Source organism: Lissotriton helveticus, chromosome 3_1 (genome assembly GCF_964261635.1).
Source record: "Lissotriton helveticus chromosome 3_1, aLisHel1.1, whole genome shotgun sequence".
Lineage (NCBI taxonomy): Eukaryota > Metazoa > Chordata > Amphibia > Caudata > Salamandridae > Lissotriton > Lissotriton helveticus.
Genome location: NC_136061.1, coordinates 1,047,121,831 through 1,047,138,113, shown reverse-complemented (window position 1 = coordinate 1,047,138,113; position 16,283 = coordinate 1,047,121,831). Strand labels below are relative to the sequence as shown.

The 16,283-nt window shown below is 49.5% G+C and overlaps 1 protein-coding gene across 4 annotated transcripts in view; it reads right to left on the bottom strand.

Moving 5' to 3' along the window:
• Positions 1-16,283, bottom strand: part of METTL5 (methyltransferase 5, N6-adenosine) — a 151,555-nt gene that overhangs the window by 64,134 nt on the left and 71,138 nt on the right. For all 4 annotated transcript variants that reach the window (XM_078681600.1, XM_078681599.1, XM_078681601.1 and 1 more), the window contains one exon: positions 12,453-12,535. In XM_078681600.1, the coding sequence (XP_078537726.1) occupies positions 12,453-12,535 (83 nt within the window). The remainder of the gene's footprint in view (positions 1-12,452; positions 12,536-16,283) is intronic.

Genomic DNA, 16,283 nt, shown 5'->3' with positions numbered 1-16,283 from the left:
TTTTGTATGCTTCGAAATTAAGGCAACAGATACTTCAGGGGGTAGACGGGTAGGGGGTAACAGTTATTATTGTCTATGTGGTTTGAATGGTTAGGCCTGGAGGGAGGAGGACTCCATGATTAGTTTTGAGAGATGCCAGTTGCCTCAAATATATTTTTCTTCTCACCCAGCTCACAGACACACTCTTCCTAGTTGCATTGCATTGCTCTCCATTCTGACACAGCCGCAGATGAACAGTTGTCACTGTATCCTTATGTGGAAACTTAACAATATTAATAATACATTTAAAAGAGGGGAAGTCCTTAGCTATGTTAATAACTGGGTCTTGAAGTTCTTCTCCAGCAAGAAACACATGTAATGGGCAATCATTGCAGATTTCTAGGCAGATACCAGAGATACAGGCCATACTATGGAGGCAAGAGCAGTTGCTACACTGCTACATAAATCCTACTCTCTGGTTCTGTCGGAGGTCTTCCCCATTTTAGATCTCTCACTGGAACCCCAGAGGAGCAGAAATGTCCTATTGTTTATGCCTTATATCCCATGCGTTGGAGGCGTCATCATTGGCTGCTTTAGCTGCACAAACCACACCACTGCCCACTGGAACATTTTTTCTAGGAGGTGACAATAACGCCATGATGAACCCCGCGCTGGATGTCCTTAGCAGAAGGACAACTACTAGGGCAACCCCACTTGAGGCGTGGATTACCTTGGTGGGCTTATGCGATGTCTGGAAGAAGTGGCACCCAAAAACCCAACAGTTTACTTTCTTTTCTTATTCCTGGTTCTGCCAATTAGACTATATTTTATGCAGGCTGCAGACCTGCCCAGTTACGAGATGTGAAAATCCTCCCGCAGTTTATCGGACCACTCCTCCATGGGAATACGCCTTGGGGGTGGGGGGGCTACGCTGGAAGTTTGGCGACTCAATGCCTGGTGGCTGAGTGAAGATCATTTTGTTGAGTGTCTCCGTAATGTAGTGTCCAAATATTTTGAGATTAACGTTGGCTCTGTGAATTCTGTTGCACCCCACATAGGAGGCCTTTAAATTGATGACCTGTGGATACATTACATCTTTCAGTACCAGCATGAAAAAAGATTTGGGTCAAGACATTGCTACGCTTGAAGAAGAGATTGTGAATACTAATAGCACCATCTCTCTCAACATCAGCACTGTCTGATGCTAAGACATGTAACTGCGGCAGAAGAGGAATGGGCACAATTGAGATTAAACACAGCCAAATTCAACTAGCTGGTAGTCCAACACCACATCTACAAATAGGGAGAAAAAGCTGTTCGTCATATATTGGCTAGTAACACAAGAGCTGGAATCTAGAGTGATTCTGCACATACACCATAGGAGACAGCGAGCTGGTCTTTGAGGCTGCTTCCATAGCTCAGACCATCGTAGAATAGTATACTGTACTCTATGTGGCCCAGCCCCCACTGCAGCTGAAAAGAACTGTCCCCCAAAACAAAGACCTCCTAGTGCATTAGATGATTCTCAGAAGGAAGAAATGGAGGCCACATGTCACCTGACGAAGAACAGGAAGCCATCTTCTCCCTCAACTCTGGTAAGACACCAGGCTTGAATGTGTTCACTGCCAAGTTCTTTAATTGATTCTCGTCTTTAATGGCCCCACACCTCCTCGCTCTGTTCATGCAGGCCACAGAGAAAGGACAAATGACGAATGATATGAGGGGGGCAACCATTGTTGTCACCCATAAACCGGGAAAGGACCTTACAGATTGCTCCTATCGGCCGATTTCACTGATCAACACGGAGATGAAAATCTTAGCGAAAATTCTACCCACACTATTACACTTCCTTAAGACATGATTAGAATGGTTTTATGTCAAACCGCAAGACCAGGCATTATATTAGTAGATTACAGCTGATCATTGCTAGCGCCAAAAGAGGGGAGGATTGTGAGCGACAACAGCCATGGTATTGATTGACTTTGAAAAAGAATTTGATTTGGTCCATTTACATTCATGTTTCATATCCTGAACAGAATGAATTTTGGACCATGCTTCCTACAACTGGTCCAGAGGCTCTACTACGAACCTTTGGAGCTGGGTTGGGTCAATGGTGAGCAGTCTTCTCCATTCCCGACAGAGAAAGGCACCAGACAAGGATGTCCTCTCTCCCTTCTCCTGTTTGCACTTGTGGTCAAGCCCTTGGCAGAATGGATTCTCCAAGACACTCAAATGATGGGTATTCAATAGGAAATGACACAAGAGGACTGAATGTTCCTAAATGCCGACAACCTTCTGGTCTATGTGCAGAGGTTGGAGCAAACTATTCCCAGTCTGTTGGACATACTACATATTTATGGATAGGCTTTTGGCTTGTGAGTGAATTGCGCGAAGTCCCAAAACGTCCCAACAGATGGCCCTTACTCTGATGTCCCTATCCATTGCTCTCTCACACAGACAGATGGTCCCTATAAATATCTGGTAATTTTCATGGTGAGAGACAGACAACAATCTTGGAACCTTAACATCGGCCCTTTATTGATAAATGTGCACAGGAAAGTGGTGGCCTGGGATAAACTCCCCCTTTCAATTATGGGTTGAGGAGCCCTATTCAAGACGGTGACCATGCCGCAGTTCTTGTACATTCTTCAAAACGTCTCCTACACAGTATCACATCCCTCTTCACTAAAAACAATCCACTACTAAATACATTTATTTGGCTGGTGCACAGTCCAAGTCTTTCCCACCAAATGCATACAGGCACTATTCGATGGAGGGTTGGGAAGCCTAGATAATCACCTGTATTACGAAGCATCACAACTGGTTGTAATCAACTGGATATCTGGAGACTGGGACAAATTGACCTACTGACGTCCATCACCAGTGAAACTCCTCTAAGGCAGGTCTCCTCCTGGCTCCCACAAGTGTCGGAATTAGAGGGTTTCGTAAGGGATTTGATTGGAATCTAAAAACTGGGCGACAGCTGGTTAGACAATCATATCAAACCCAATTCTTCTGCTACTTATACTTCTGCCATTCTCGGACACAATTAAATTCCTCCTGAAAAAACACTGCTTGAACCCAGAGTGACAATAGAACAATTGGGTGACAAGGGGATCTCCCATACATACAAATCTCTCATAGTAAACACCCCAGATCCCCTCTCACATCTACAGACAGCAAGACGTTGTTTTATTCGAGGATCAGGAGTGGCAAGGTTCTTGACCCTATCAGCTAAGCTTACACTGATCCAAATCAAATTCTTTTATAGAGTATACTATGACCCAATCAAGCTATGGGGTATGGGATGAAAAAATATATATATTTGTCTGAGATGCCAGACCGAGCTTGCTGGCTTCTTTCATACGATATGGGATTGTCCTCTCATTACCCAATATTGGACCAAAATAAACCACATCCGTAGAGGGATCGTGGGTTATAATCTGACAGCAAACCCTAAACATGCCATGTTGGGAATCGACGAGATAGAGACTGACATAGTGGGCACCTGTAATTTAGCGGCCTTTGGATTGATGGTGGCAAGACGGGATATTGTCAGACACTGGATTGCACACTTCCCCCAAGGTCTGAAGAATGGGCCAGTGGCATGGACATGCAGAAGCTCAGAGGTCAGTCTTTACCGAATCGGTCTACCCACGAAAATTCCACAAGATATAGGATGTACGGTGGAATTATCTTGACTAAATGTATTTGACTTGGGAAGCATTAGGCTGGGGTGTTGAATCTATATGCTTAATACAATGTGCTTGCCTAAGCTATGAGAGAGAGTTGTGTGTTATTAAGCATGATAATATGAAAGCAGATAAAAAGAATTCTAAAAGAAAATTAAAAAAAGAGATACAATGCAATTTACAGCTTTTCTGGGGAGGGAAAGACATTTTGAGAGAGGTAGACTGGTCAGATGGATTTGGAGTTCAATGAAATCTATTTTGAACTAGCTGACCAGATTGTAGAGGTTGTGGTTGAAGAGCTTTAAAGTGGAGCAATACTAATTGATACGTCTTGTCCTGCGTGGGAAAAATCCTCTCTACTATTTGATTCATCTGCAGGCTGTCTTTGTACATGGACATGACAATCTGACTTTAGATGGATAGGGATACTGGGAATTCCACATCAGAAGTGGTGGTCTCAAATGTGGTAAAATAGTGTGGAAAGACTGTGGGTTGATCTGGGCGCTCTTAAAATAACCAAATGGATTTCCCCTGAACACAAGTGTTCTATGTTAAAAATTCCACCAAGAATGGAGATGATAAGCACAAGAAAATAGTGACGCACAAAGCCAATAAGGTCTATCCACTGAAGCGGGGCTTAAACCTTCTGAAAAACCCTTCACAGGGTCAAAATTTGGATTCCTTCAGCTCAACTGTATCTCTATCGGCTGCTCCACCTTTGCCCATGCCTATCATTTTACCTCTTGGGAGCAGTGGCAAGAAAGGCACCCTGATACAGAGCCAAGAACTACACTTGCTTTCATTTTACAGCAACGCAGAAGGAGTAACGAACTGTCCTCTCCAAGTCTATCCTATTGACGGGCTGAAGAATTGTGAGATATCTCACAAGCTGTAAAGAGAAGGGAGGCGCTTTGGATTTAACATGGGCTTACGGAAGGTAACTATTATTTCCAATAAAATATATAAACCATTTCCGTTTTAGGACCAGGATTTGTTAAATCAGATACAATCAATTTAGGAAAGGTAGATGCATTTCAATATACGCTTCTAATGGGTTTCAAATAGTTTTAGCATGGTGTCCTGTGTGTGGTGCATGGGAATTAATGGGGTCTGATGTTTTGCCTATATTCAAGTCTTTTTTATTTCACCCCCAAAACAGGGAGTACGCAGGAGAGTGACTGGTACACAGCGTTAAGCCTACAACCAATTCAGCGTCAAGGCAATACGCAATAAATAACAGTGACAGTTCTCAAATATAACAACATTGTACACAGCGTTCCGCCTACAACCCAGCAGGGCCGGCCGCGCCACATATGTCCCAGTGTATACCGGGCAGTCACCGCCTAAGATAGCCCGGTCTCTAGGACCAGATGTAACCAGTAACCCAGAACGGTTATAACTAGGAGACCAATAACTAGGAGACCAAAGAGGTCTGAACTTCAACAGAACATCAGAAGGGATGATAGCAGATCATAGAAGACATTTATAGTTCTGCCATTCTCAGACACAATTAAATTCCTCCTGAAAAAACACTGCTTGAACCCAGAGTGACAATAGAACAATTGGGATCATAGAAGACACATAGGAATAAGTAGAGGGATAAGACTAGGAAAGAGAAAAGGGCCCAGGGTGCATCAAAGAAGGCGGTGGGGAAAATAGCGCCGCATCGGACAGCTGCACCGTCCATAGCGTCTACAGCGTTCTAGGCCTTGCGCACTGGGGTGTCTATGATAGCAGCCTGTCAGGCTCAGGGGGGGGGGCCACAGCGTCCATCACGAGGCGCAGCGCCCGGAGTTTAGGGGGCATGTGTCGCGCATGTTCTACTGTGCATAAATATTTCACTAGGGGTTGCCATACCGCCTTAAAGCGTGTGTCTCGTGCCTGCAGTCTAGCTGTGAGGAGTTCCATTAATATGACGTGCCAGAGTCGCACAAACCACGCAGCAATGGGCGGCGCTTCTGTTTTTTTCCAATATAGAGCAATGAGCTGCCTAGCTGCTCCCAGCATTTGAAGCGCCAATGCCCAGTCGCTCCGGGTGAGTGCCTTCAGGCCTGCAGGTTTGATACCCAGCAGTATCATGCTCGTGGCTTCAGGCAGAGGAAATCCCAGAACCCCCCTGATGTGGCTCAAGACCTCCTTCCAGAAGAGGGTGAGCGAAGAGCAGGTCCACCATATATGCAGAAAGTCTCCGGTCGCCGACCGACACCTCCAGCACTCAGGGGAAGAGGCCGGAAACATATTATGCAGTCACTGTGGCGTGTAGTACCACTGGGTCATCATTTTATAGGCATTCTCTTGCTGAGGTATGCTATGATATACTTTGGGTAGGACGCGCCACTGACGGAGCCACTGTGCCAGAGCGATGTCTGTGCCCGAGATAGAGTGCCAGCGTTGCTGGTACGGATGAGAGGGCGGCGTGTGAGGATGCTGCAGAATCTGATAAATTTTTGAGATCAGGCCCCTCGATTCAGTAAAGGAGCGAGCCAGCCGCTCAAATGGGGTGAAAGCGCGTGTAGCCGCCTGGTACGTTTCATCTGTCATTACCCAGTGCCTCAGTTGAGTATATTGCATCCTAGCCTCAGGTGGTAGTCGGAATTCCTCCCTGCAGTGAGCGAAGGTCTTAAGAGAGCCCCCATCAAACAGATCTGTAAGGACTCTACAATTGCCTTGAGGCCACTTATGGAAAGCTCTGGTGCGATGGGCCGGGGGAAAGCTCGGGTTCCCCTCAAGTGGGGTGTGTGGCGAGGGAAAGGTCCCTGCGTACCGCAATCCTGTCCCAGATCTCCAGCACCGTTTTCGTGGGCACCGCCAGGTATGCACTCGGGGACCACCCCGCCTTGGGTTTCCATGCTACATCCCAGATGGTGCGCCCAGTCACGGCTCTGTCCATGTGTAGCCACCCCTTTTCGCTCTCAGTCACGCCCCATTTTATTATAAAACGAAGGTGTGCAGCCCAATAGTACTCCACCAGATTAGGGCAGGCCAGACCCTCCCGATCTCGCGGTGCCAAGAGAAGCGCTTGGGAGAAGCGAGGCATCTTCACCCCCCAGATGAAGTTGGTCAAGTCTCTCTGCAAACTTCTTATGTTATGCAGCGGTATGGGAGTGGGGAGACACTGAAATAAATATAAGATTTTAGGTAAAATGGACATCTTAATCGCATTGAGTCTGCCCAGCCATGACGGCACAAGCAGCTTCCACCGCTGCAAGTCTTCGAGGACCGATCGTCGGCACTCCCGCCAGTTGACTTGCGTCCAACCATCCAGCGAGGGGGTCAACTGTAAGCCAAGATAGCGGATATGCTGTGCCGTCCATCGATAGGGGCCTAACTGTTCCAGATGGGGGATTTCTGCCTGCGGGATGGTAAGGTTGAGCGCCCAGGACTTGCTGTGATTGATTTTCAGGCCAGAGACACTTTCAAAGAGGCACAGCGCTGAGTGCACTGCCGGAATAGACTCTCGGGGTTTAGTAAGCGTAAGGATGAGGTCGTCCGCGAAGAGCGCTACTTTGTTGTTTTGGCCGCCTAGGGGGATGCCATGGATGTCAGGAGCCCGACGAATCATATCCGCTAGTGGCTCTATTGCCAAGGCAAATAATAGGGGCGAGAGCGGGCAGCCTGCCTGGTACTCCTCCCGATGTTAAACGGCTCCGTGAGCTGCCCGTTCACGCGAATCCTGGCCCGTGGTGCAAGGTACGGTGCCATGATCCTAGTGACCATCTTCCGGCCGAGCCCTATCCTGTGCAGTATCGCCCAGAGGAAGGACCAGTCCACACGGTCGAACGCCTTTTCCGCGTCTAACGAGAGAAGACAGGCTGGGATCTGCCAGTGATGAGCCTTCCCCACGAGGTGTGCCACCCTGCGTACGTTGTCAGCCCCCTGTCAGCCCCCTGTCGGTTGCGGATGAAACCCACCTGATCAGGGTCTATCAGGCCCGACATATGGGGGTCCAGCCGCCTCGCCAACAACTTGGTGTATATTTTAAAGTCGGTGTTTAGTAAAGCAATCGGGCGGTACGACGCGCACATCGTAGGGTCCTTTCCAGGTTTCAGGATTAAGGCAATTTCTGCCAGTCCCATATCGGGGGACGGCCCCTCCTCATCAGTGAAGGAGTTGAATAACCGGAGAAGGTAGGGACTGAGCTGCGCTTGGAACATGCGATAAAAGGATTGAGGGAGCCCGTCAGGCCCCGGAGTCTTCCCCAGGGGGAGCTCTCGGATGGCTGATGCTATCTCCTCCTGTGTGATCGAGTCTTCCAGGAGCTTCGCAAAATGAGGGTGTAGGGTCGCCCCCCCCCCCCATACTGCCCCAGCACTTCCTCCACCAACTCCGGCGGCGGTTTCAATGCCAGGAGGGAGTTCTCCGCCCTATTTGTGCGCAACATCCTGAGCTGGCCTCTAAGATTAGCTAATCGCCGTCTCGACCGCAGGGTGGAGCCGCCCTGATCCTGTATCTCCGCCTGTTTGAGGTCTCCCCTTAATTTGTCCTCCAGCGCTCTGGCCTCACGCGACCTCGCAATCGAGAGGGATGCGATATGCCCCCGTATTGTAGCCTTGAAGGCGTCCCAGACCACTGGGAAGGGCGTCTCAGGCAGGTCGTTACACTCTAAGTAGGAGACAATGGCCCCCCTGATGTCCTCAACATCCGCAGCATCCCGAAGGATACTTGGCGGGAGACACCACCTTCGTTCCCGGGCAGGACAAGCAGCCGGGTCCTGCAGGAGTAACTCAACGTGGGCGTGGTAGATAGTGAGATATCGGACATAGTGACCCCTAGGGTATCGCGGGAGAGATCGTGAGATATCATCAAATAATCGATGCGAGAATAGAATCGGTGTGCATGTGAGTAGAATGAGTACTCCCTCTTGTCCGGGGAGAAGTAACGCCGCGCGTCAAACAGCCCTAGATCCGCGATCTGCTTGCGCAGCGCCAAAGACATTGCCCCCGCGCCACTGAAGGAGTCCTCACTCTGATCCATCTCAGGGCTCCAGACCAGGTTAAGGTCCCCCCCAAGAATGAGCGAGGGCCCACCCTGCGGCACATGTCCCTCAAAAGGTCTCAAAGGTAGCGGTCCTGCGCCTGGTTAGGGGCATATATATTACACAGTGTTAAGCAGCGGCTCCCCACCTCCACCCCCACTCTAATGAAGCGCCCATCACCACCTCGAAAGGGCCTCCCCGCCTGATACCAGCCCTGCACAGAATCGCCACTCCTGCTGTCTTCGTGTCTGCTGCAGCCCAGAACTGAAGAGGGTACCTAGGGTGTGCCATGCGCGCGGTGTCAGCTTGCAAAAGGTGTGTCTCCTGCAGGAATATGATGTCTGAGTTCTGACGAGTGAGATAGTGCCAAACCTGCTTACGCTTGTTGGGCGAATTAAGGCCCTTTACGTTGAGTGTCAGGACCTTAAAGGACTAGGTGTATTCACAGCCATGCTAGGTTGCATCATAAGTCATCCATGCCCCTACAGCAGTCAACCCGCCCACTCCACACACACTAGAGGCCTGCACCCTCAGACTCTCATACCGAACCATTGCCCAGCGACCCCTCCCCACACCCCCCTGAGAAGAGAAGGAAAAGGGAAAGAAGAAAGGCAAGAGGCAAGAGAAGAAGGAAGAGAATAGAGAGATAATGAGCGGCCAGAAGGGCCACCCAGTTTTACTTAACAATCGCGGCCAATAGGGCCGAATTACACTGCCCCCGTTACAGGGCATCCTGCACCCGTAGGTTTGGACGAACTCTGGGATGTCAATCCCTCAGGGGCAGACCGGCGGGGGTTGTGGTGGTCTGAAAGGTCTGACAGCCGAGGAGCTCCCGCCGTCCCCCCAACCCGCACACCGGGAGTCGGGGTAGCGAGTGAGGAGCCGCAATGCGTCTCCACCCACCAGTTCGTGCGGGCTTAGGCGTGAAACCTCCCCACTAGGAGGGAAGAAGTAAACGTCTCGCAATTCATGGCGTCGGGGGGCGCCCGTTCGGCTCTTCTTTATCCCCCTCAAGGGACCGGATGTGAGCTATAATGTCCTGTTTGGCCTGGGAGGGTGAGCGCTCAGCATTGGGCGAGACACGATGGTGTCGATGCACTGTGGTCCAGGATGGCCCAGCCGGTGTTCTTTTCTGTCTACGGGGCTGAGATGGGCTCGCCGGCGGTGACGTTGGCAAGCGGATGAGTTGCGCCGCTTTCGTGTAGGATCGTATGATTCTGCGCTTGGATTCCCACTGGAATATGAGTGCAAATGGATGGCCCCATTGGTAGGCAATGCCCATACTGCGCAGTTTTTCGGTCACAGGTCGAAACGCACGCCTCCTCTTCAGAGTGTTGGGTGCCAAATCTTGGAAGATCTGGATCCTGTGCCCCTTGTATCGCAGGTCCGGATTATCTCGCGCAATTTTCCAGATAGCCTCCTTTTCGGTGAAGAAATGGACCCTGGTCAGAATGTCCGGTAAAAGCCCCGGCCTACCCGCAGCGCCCGATCCAAAGCCGGAGGGGAAGCATTCTCGTCCCCCCAGATCTCATGTAGAAGCTGCGCCACGTATCCCATGATATCCTCCCCTTCTTCTCCAAGCGGAATCCCCCGGATACGGAGGTTGTTGCGACGGCTCCTGTTCTCCAAGTCCTCCTGCTTTACTTGGAGTTCAATGTTCTGCTCTTCGAGGGCCGCCAAGCGCTGCCATAGGTGTTCCTGATCTTCCGCGTGCGTGTCCATCGTCCTTTCCAGTCCGTCCACTCGGTCCCCAAGGTCTGTCACCTCCTTCTGTAGTTCCTTCACACATGTGTGTACCTTAGACCGCAGGGACCCTATCTCCATTTTCAGCTCCGACATAAAGGTGGACATAAACGCCTGAGTAATCGGTGGGGAGCCTCCAGCAGTCTGAGATGAGCCTTCACCAGCAGCAGGCGCCCCCGCTTTCCCCCACAAGGCTACGACAGTGTTGTCCTTGGGGGCCGCAGTCGGGTCGGCTTTGTTTCCTTTGTTGGAGCGCGTCATTGTCCGAGTTACACCCTCCCAGCCAGAAGGCACGGATGAACCCCTCAGTATCTTGGGGAGTGAGCCAGTCAGAGAACAAAGCAAGGGCATAGACACACTCCTAAACTCTTCTACTGTACAGCGCCCAGACAGGTCCCCCGCCCCACCCGCGGAGTATAAGTCAAAGCACAGAGAAATCAATACAATGGGGGCAGGGGCAAGTGAGAGGCCCAGCCGATCGCCACACAGCCTAGGGATTCACAAAAAAGGCCTCCTGCACGGGCACCCAGGCGGCAGTTATTGCACTCCAACGTCCAGGCTGCAGTCCCTGCCTCTATCTCCCCAAGTCGCCGCGCCAAGCACCACTAGTGACGCGCAAAGTGACAATGGCGGGAGTGGCAGATTCGTTCTACTCAGCAGGCCAGCCCCAACAACAAGCCTCTATACCACGCCAAGCACCACACTGTCCAGAGTGCAGGGGAACCAAATTGAGGGCGGAAAGCTGCCTATAACCCCCCCCCCCACCTAAAGGACCGTTGCTCACAGCACCAGGCCTCCCAAGGCCGACCCCACAGTCAAGCAGATAATGGTGAGCTGCGTCTTCCACCGCCGCCCTGCTCGCCGGACCAGTGCCGCTCACCTTGGTGTCCAGAGCGGTCTCAAGATTACACCCACCTTCAGCGACTCGCCAATGAGCCGGTCCTCGCCCACAGCAAGTGGCTGCCGCTTCAGATCACAGGTCCAGGCAGGCCCAGGCCACGTCGTCGTTTGCGCCTTCCGGGTGCAGCCCCGCAGCTCATCGATAGCCGTCAATATTCCAGGGCCAGGCCAGTCCCTTTCCACCCAAGAAGAGCTCCGAGGAGGGGGAGAAAAAAGGTTGCCTACCAAGACGTCGCCAACCGCAGGCCTCAGATGCCACGCTGTGCCGTCTCCAGGGGGATGCGTCAGCCGGCCCGCCCAGTTCGTCCAGCGGGGGTCTCCTCCAACACCGGGGCCTCAACCGCTCCAAGCAGCCCGGGCCCTGAGGCTCGACTCCTCCGGGCCCGGCCAAGGTTCAGGCAGGGGAAAATGGCAGCACCCGACCAAGGCTCCACAACAGCCCCGGCCAATCGTCCTCTGGGCAACAGGGGGAGGGGGGAGGGGGGGGAGGCCCTCCCCCCCCCACAACAAAGCCTCCGCCGTGGCGGGCAAGCACCCTCTGGACCTCAAGCATGCCTCCAGCGGCTCCTTTCCTCCGGGTCCGCTCCTCCGGAGTAGCCTCAACACACAGGGCCCAAAATGGCAGCCGCAGTCTCCGGTCCTCCGCAAGTCCCCGTCCGCTTCCTGCTGCTGCACCCCGGTGGCTGGGACACCTCTCCGCTCGCGTCCCCGGCACCAACAGGGCACAGGCACCCGGCCCACGAACTGGCGCCCAGCAACTCCTCTCCTCGGTCTCCGCTCGCCTGCGCGGACCGCGGGCTGCAGGGCTCAAAATGGCTGACGCAGCCTCAAGGCTCCCGTACCGTCCTCGTCTGCCGACCTCTGCTGCGCCCCGGGAGCTGGACCTCCGTGTCGCCTGTGTCCCGGATGTCCACACGACTCAGGCACCCCCCGGATGGCAGGTAGGGTCCCCGGAACTCCGCAATAATAGCTTATAATAGTGGCGGGCAGCGGGAGCCCCCCCGGAGCACGTCTCACTGCATCGCTGGTCAAGCCACACCCCCGCTTTTTACTTTTTAACTAGACTTTTGACTAGAATAAAAACATAAATCCAAGTAAAGTAATATAATGCTTAAATAAAAACAACAGGTCTTGACTAATGTTGCTACAAACTCAAAACTTACATCACGAGTTGAGGTTTTGTGAAGAGAATACACTGCTGTCCTTGCTATCTGCAATGCACTTTTGAGGAACGTTATATCCATACCTAGAAAGTGAAAACAATTCTCTTAAAATAAGATTTCAACAATATGAATACTAGAAAATCTTAAAGATATTTAATAGGAGATATAAAGCTGTATAACATGATACAAATATTTAAATGGTGGGATTACCGAGCACAGTCACAGCATAATACACAAAGGGACTGAATCTAATACGTTTTTGTTTTCTTATTGCTCTGCTAGTGTCTGGCTGACAAAAAGTATATCCAATCATGATTAACATAAAACTCTCTCTGCTACGCATTTCCCAACATATCTTTAACTGGCCATAGAATTTTTAGTCAAATCTACTATGAAGATTGAAAAGGAAACAAGCAGTGTGCAAGACCAGTATATGCTAAACACTGTAATTAGCAGGGTCTCTGAAATCACAGCATTAGTACACACAACAGTAAGATAACAAGTGGCAGTCAGTGGTATGTCATGGTAAAGTAGAGCACGGATTTGTTTTGTATACTGTCGAAAATCAGAGACAAAAAAATAAATAACTTTTTGCAGCAAATCCAAGTAGTTTTTATAGCATGCAATGTGTTTTCTACAATTTGTCTGCTACATTTTGCAGGAGCTGTATTTGCTTAAAGGGTACTGCAATTTATTGTGGACATTTGAAACTTCTGAGCATCTTCTATGTTATGTTATGTTATGTTATGTTATTTAATCTTTTGTATAGCGCACGGCGACTCAAAAAGAGTATCCCGGCGCTTTTTGGTAAAGGAGTGCTGCATCATAATAACATAACACGTTTAAAAGGGGACAGAACAGTGAAGACCTAAAAAGCAGACCAAATAACGTCTACTGAGTAAAAAGCCACGTCTTAAGATCCTTTCTAAAAGCCAGTAAGCTGGTTGCTCCCCGCAGCGAAAGCGGCAAGGAGTTCCACAGCTGTGGTGCAAGTAAACCGAAGGAGCGGCCACCCGAGCGGGCTTTCTTCACTCGCGGGACAACCGCCAGGAGCAGAGACTCAGACCTCAAGGAGCGAGTTGGCTGATAAAAAGTCATTCTCTTTTGCAGATATTTTGCTCCCATCGCATGAAGGGCCTTGTAAGCCAAGGTCAGAGCCTTAAAGGCAATCCGTTTCCGGACTGGAAGCCAGTGCAATGTCTTCAACAGCTCCGTTGCACTAGCCCGCCTATTTAAGCCAAAAATAGCTCTTGCGGCCGCATTCTGTACCACTTGGAGCCGCTGCAACAGGTATTCTGGTAGGCCCAAGTAGAGAATGTTGGAGTAATCCAACCTGGACCCAATCAGAGCCTGTACCGTCAGCCTCCTGTGCTCCTCGGACAACAGGGGGAGAAACCTCCGCAGCATCCTGAGGAGGCCGAAACAGGTGCCTGACACCCCCAAAATCTGAGATTTTAAAGAAAGCCCATTGTCCATCTTGACCCCCAAGTTCTTGGCCGTCTTGGAGGAGCAAGTCGGAGGAAACATGTCAATGGGCCACCAGTCCTGCCAATTGGGCTCGGTATCACACCCAAAAAAGATATCTTAAGACTGTACACTCTTTAACATCTCTACCTGAAAATCAACTATTTGCAATTCATCCCAAGCCAAGTATTTAAACATAGTATTCTTAAAAACAGTAGCCTTCATCAAAAATTAACTGTCAACCACAGCACAAATGAAGTAGTCACCATGTAAGTGTAGCTCCGTAGCATAGTGTACTACTACACACTTGGACTGAAACACTTCATATCTAGTATGCGCATGGCATATCCCACATTCTGTACCCATAGACATGTGCACCAAATACCCCATAAAAATGAAATAGTCACTCTTTTTACAAACACACAAACAGCAAATACCCTTACGCAGAATCTGCTGAAACATTCAAATATCAGTTCAATGCAAAAATCAGATTCCTCTTCACCCAGTGCACTGCGGGTGGCTCATGGCAGCACAAAGGTCCATATATGGCTTTTTAACTAACAGCTCTTTGGATGTTGGGACTTAAAGGCCAATACTTCTAACTGGAGAAGCAAAAATTGAGTGGTTAAAGATTGCATTTGCCCTGTTGGTGCACTACTCAATGCTAACCCTTATTACGCAAACTGAAATATGAAGGTCTACCAAGGTATACAGTAATATGTCTCCAAGCCTTGGGGAAAAACAGTAACTGATTCGTCATTGGTCTTATGAAATCGCACGGAATGGCATTACGTTTAATCCCTTCCACTGTTGGCCAGCGGTTGTTTGTAACTACACCCTGGGTACAACACAGATGAGTCAATACTTCAACAGCAACCAAGATGCAGATGGACTAAAAGACAGGTTGGAAACTGCGCACTGACTTTTGATACCAGCCTCTGATTTTACAATACAACCTTTATGCTAACAGGTCACATCACAAAACGTCCATTCTATAGGGTGTCGCACAACCTGCCTAATTAATATTAGGTCAGTTGCGATTTGCGACCCCCCTGTGACTGGTTACAAACACAGGGATGTCAGTCTGCAAGGAAGAGCTGACAACCATCCCTGCGTTTGCATTCCTGACTTCAGTTACCATTTTCCCCCCAAGAGTGACCGAAACAATGGTCAAGAATGTAGTGGCAAGGGAGGGAGGCGGCGGAGGGGGGTGTTGGTTGTTTTGCAGGGATTGATTTTATTAGTATTGCCTTTCATATTCTCTTGTTCATAAATGTGTAAAATCGTCAGTCAAATTTTTGTATCTTATATGCGGCAGTTGTCTCTGGGACTCAGAGATCTGCATTTTATGGGCTACTCTGACAAATAAAATCTGTTTAAAAAAAAAAAGAATGTAGTGGCAAAACTAGCTTGGGAGTTTACTAAACATGCCAGGCTTTTCCATAGTATAGGGAGATGGACAGGTCAGTGAGTAATCTGCAGGTATCCACCAGAAAAAACTTACCAAAGATAAACATGTTATGCTTCGGATGGATTCTTCTCCCTGCAGATTCCTTTCCACTTGATTCAATATAAAAGCTGTACTCCCTAGTATGTGGGTCTGGGGAGAGGAGCACTCCTGAAAGTTTCTGCCTCTGCCACCTCCTGGGTCGAGACAGAAAATCCTGGGAAAGGTGTGGACTGAAACCCATATTGCAGCCCAAACAATGTCCCAGGCAGAACACCCATGGACAGTGCAAAATAAATATTGTCTCCCCTGGTAAATTGACCCCAGCACCTCAGGGACCCTTTTTTGGCATACCAAAACTTAATGCATAAAACAAGTCAGCAGGAAAACAGTCAGTTTATGGTTCTCCCGGTCCTCTTTGTAATCACGATATTGAACATGGTCCTGCCAGCCAGGACAGTACCAATATACATTAATGTAAAACTCAGAAAACCCATAAAGATTCAGGCGGTGAGGCCTCATCTCCCTCCTAGACAGGACCCAAAGACGGATGTAAAGATGATAAAATGAGGAGTGGATAACAGTACCGTAAGAAAAAAGGTAAACGTTAGGAACACCAACTTGCCAGAAAAATATGATCCAAGAGGTAACTGCACCGCCAGCTTCACAGCTCTTAAACGTGTCAAACAGACACAATGGACAGCAAAAATACGGTCACAAAGAAAAACACTTTCAAAGGCAACTGCATTGCCTTAAATACTGAACTCTTTGGGGAAGTAAGTATCAAGATAAGGTCCCACTGGGGCATGATAAATAGCGAAGAAGAGAGCATGCACATAACATGACCTTTCAAAGAAAACAGGTATAGCGGAGGCAAACTAAGAAAACCTTCAGGTCAAAGAGAACGCAAAGCAAAACAA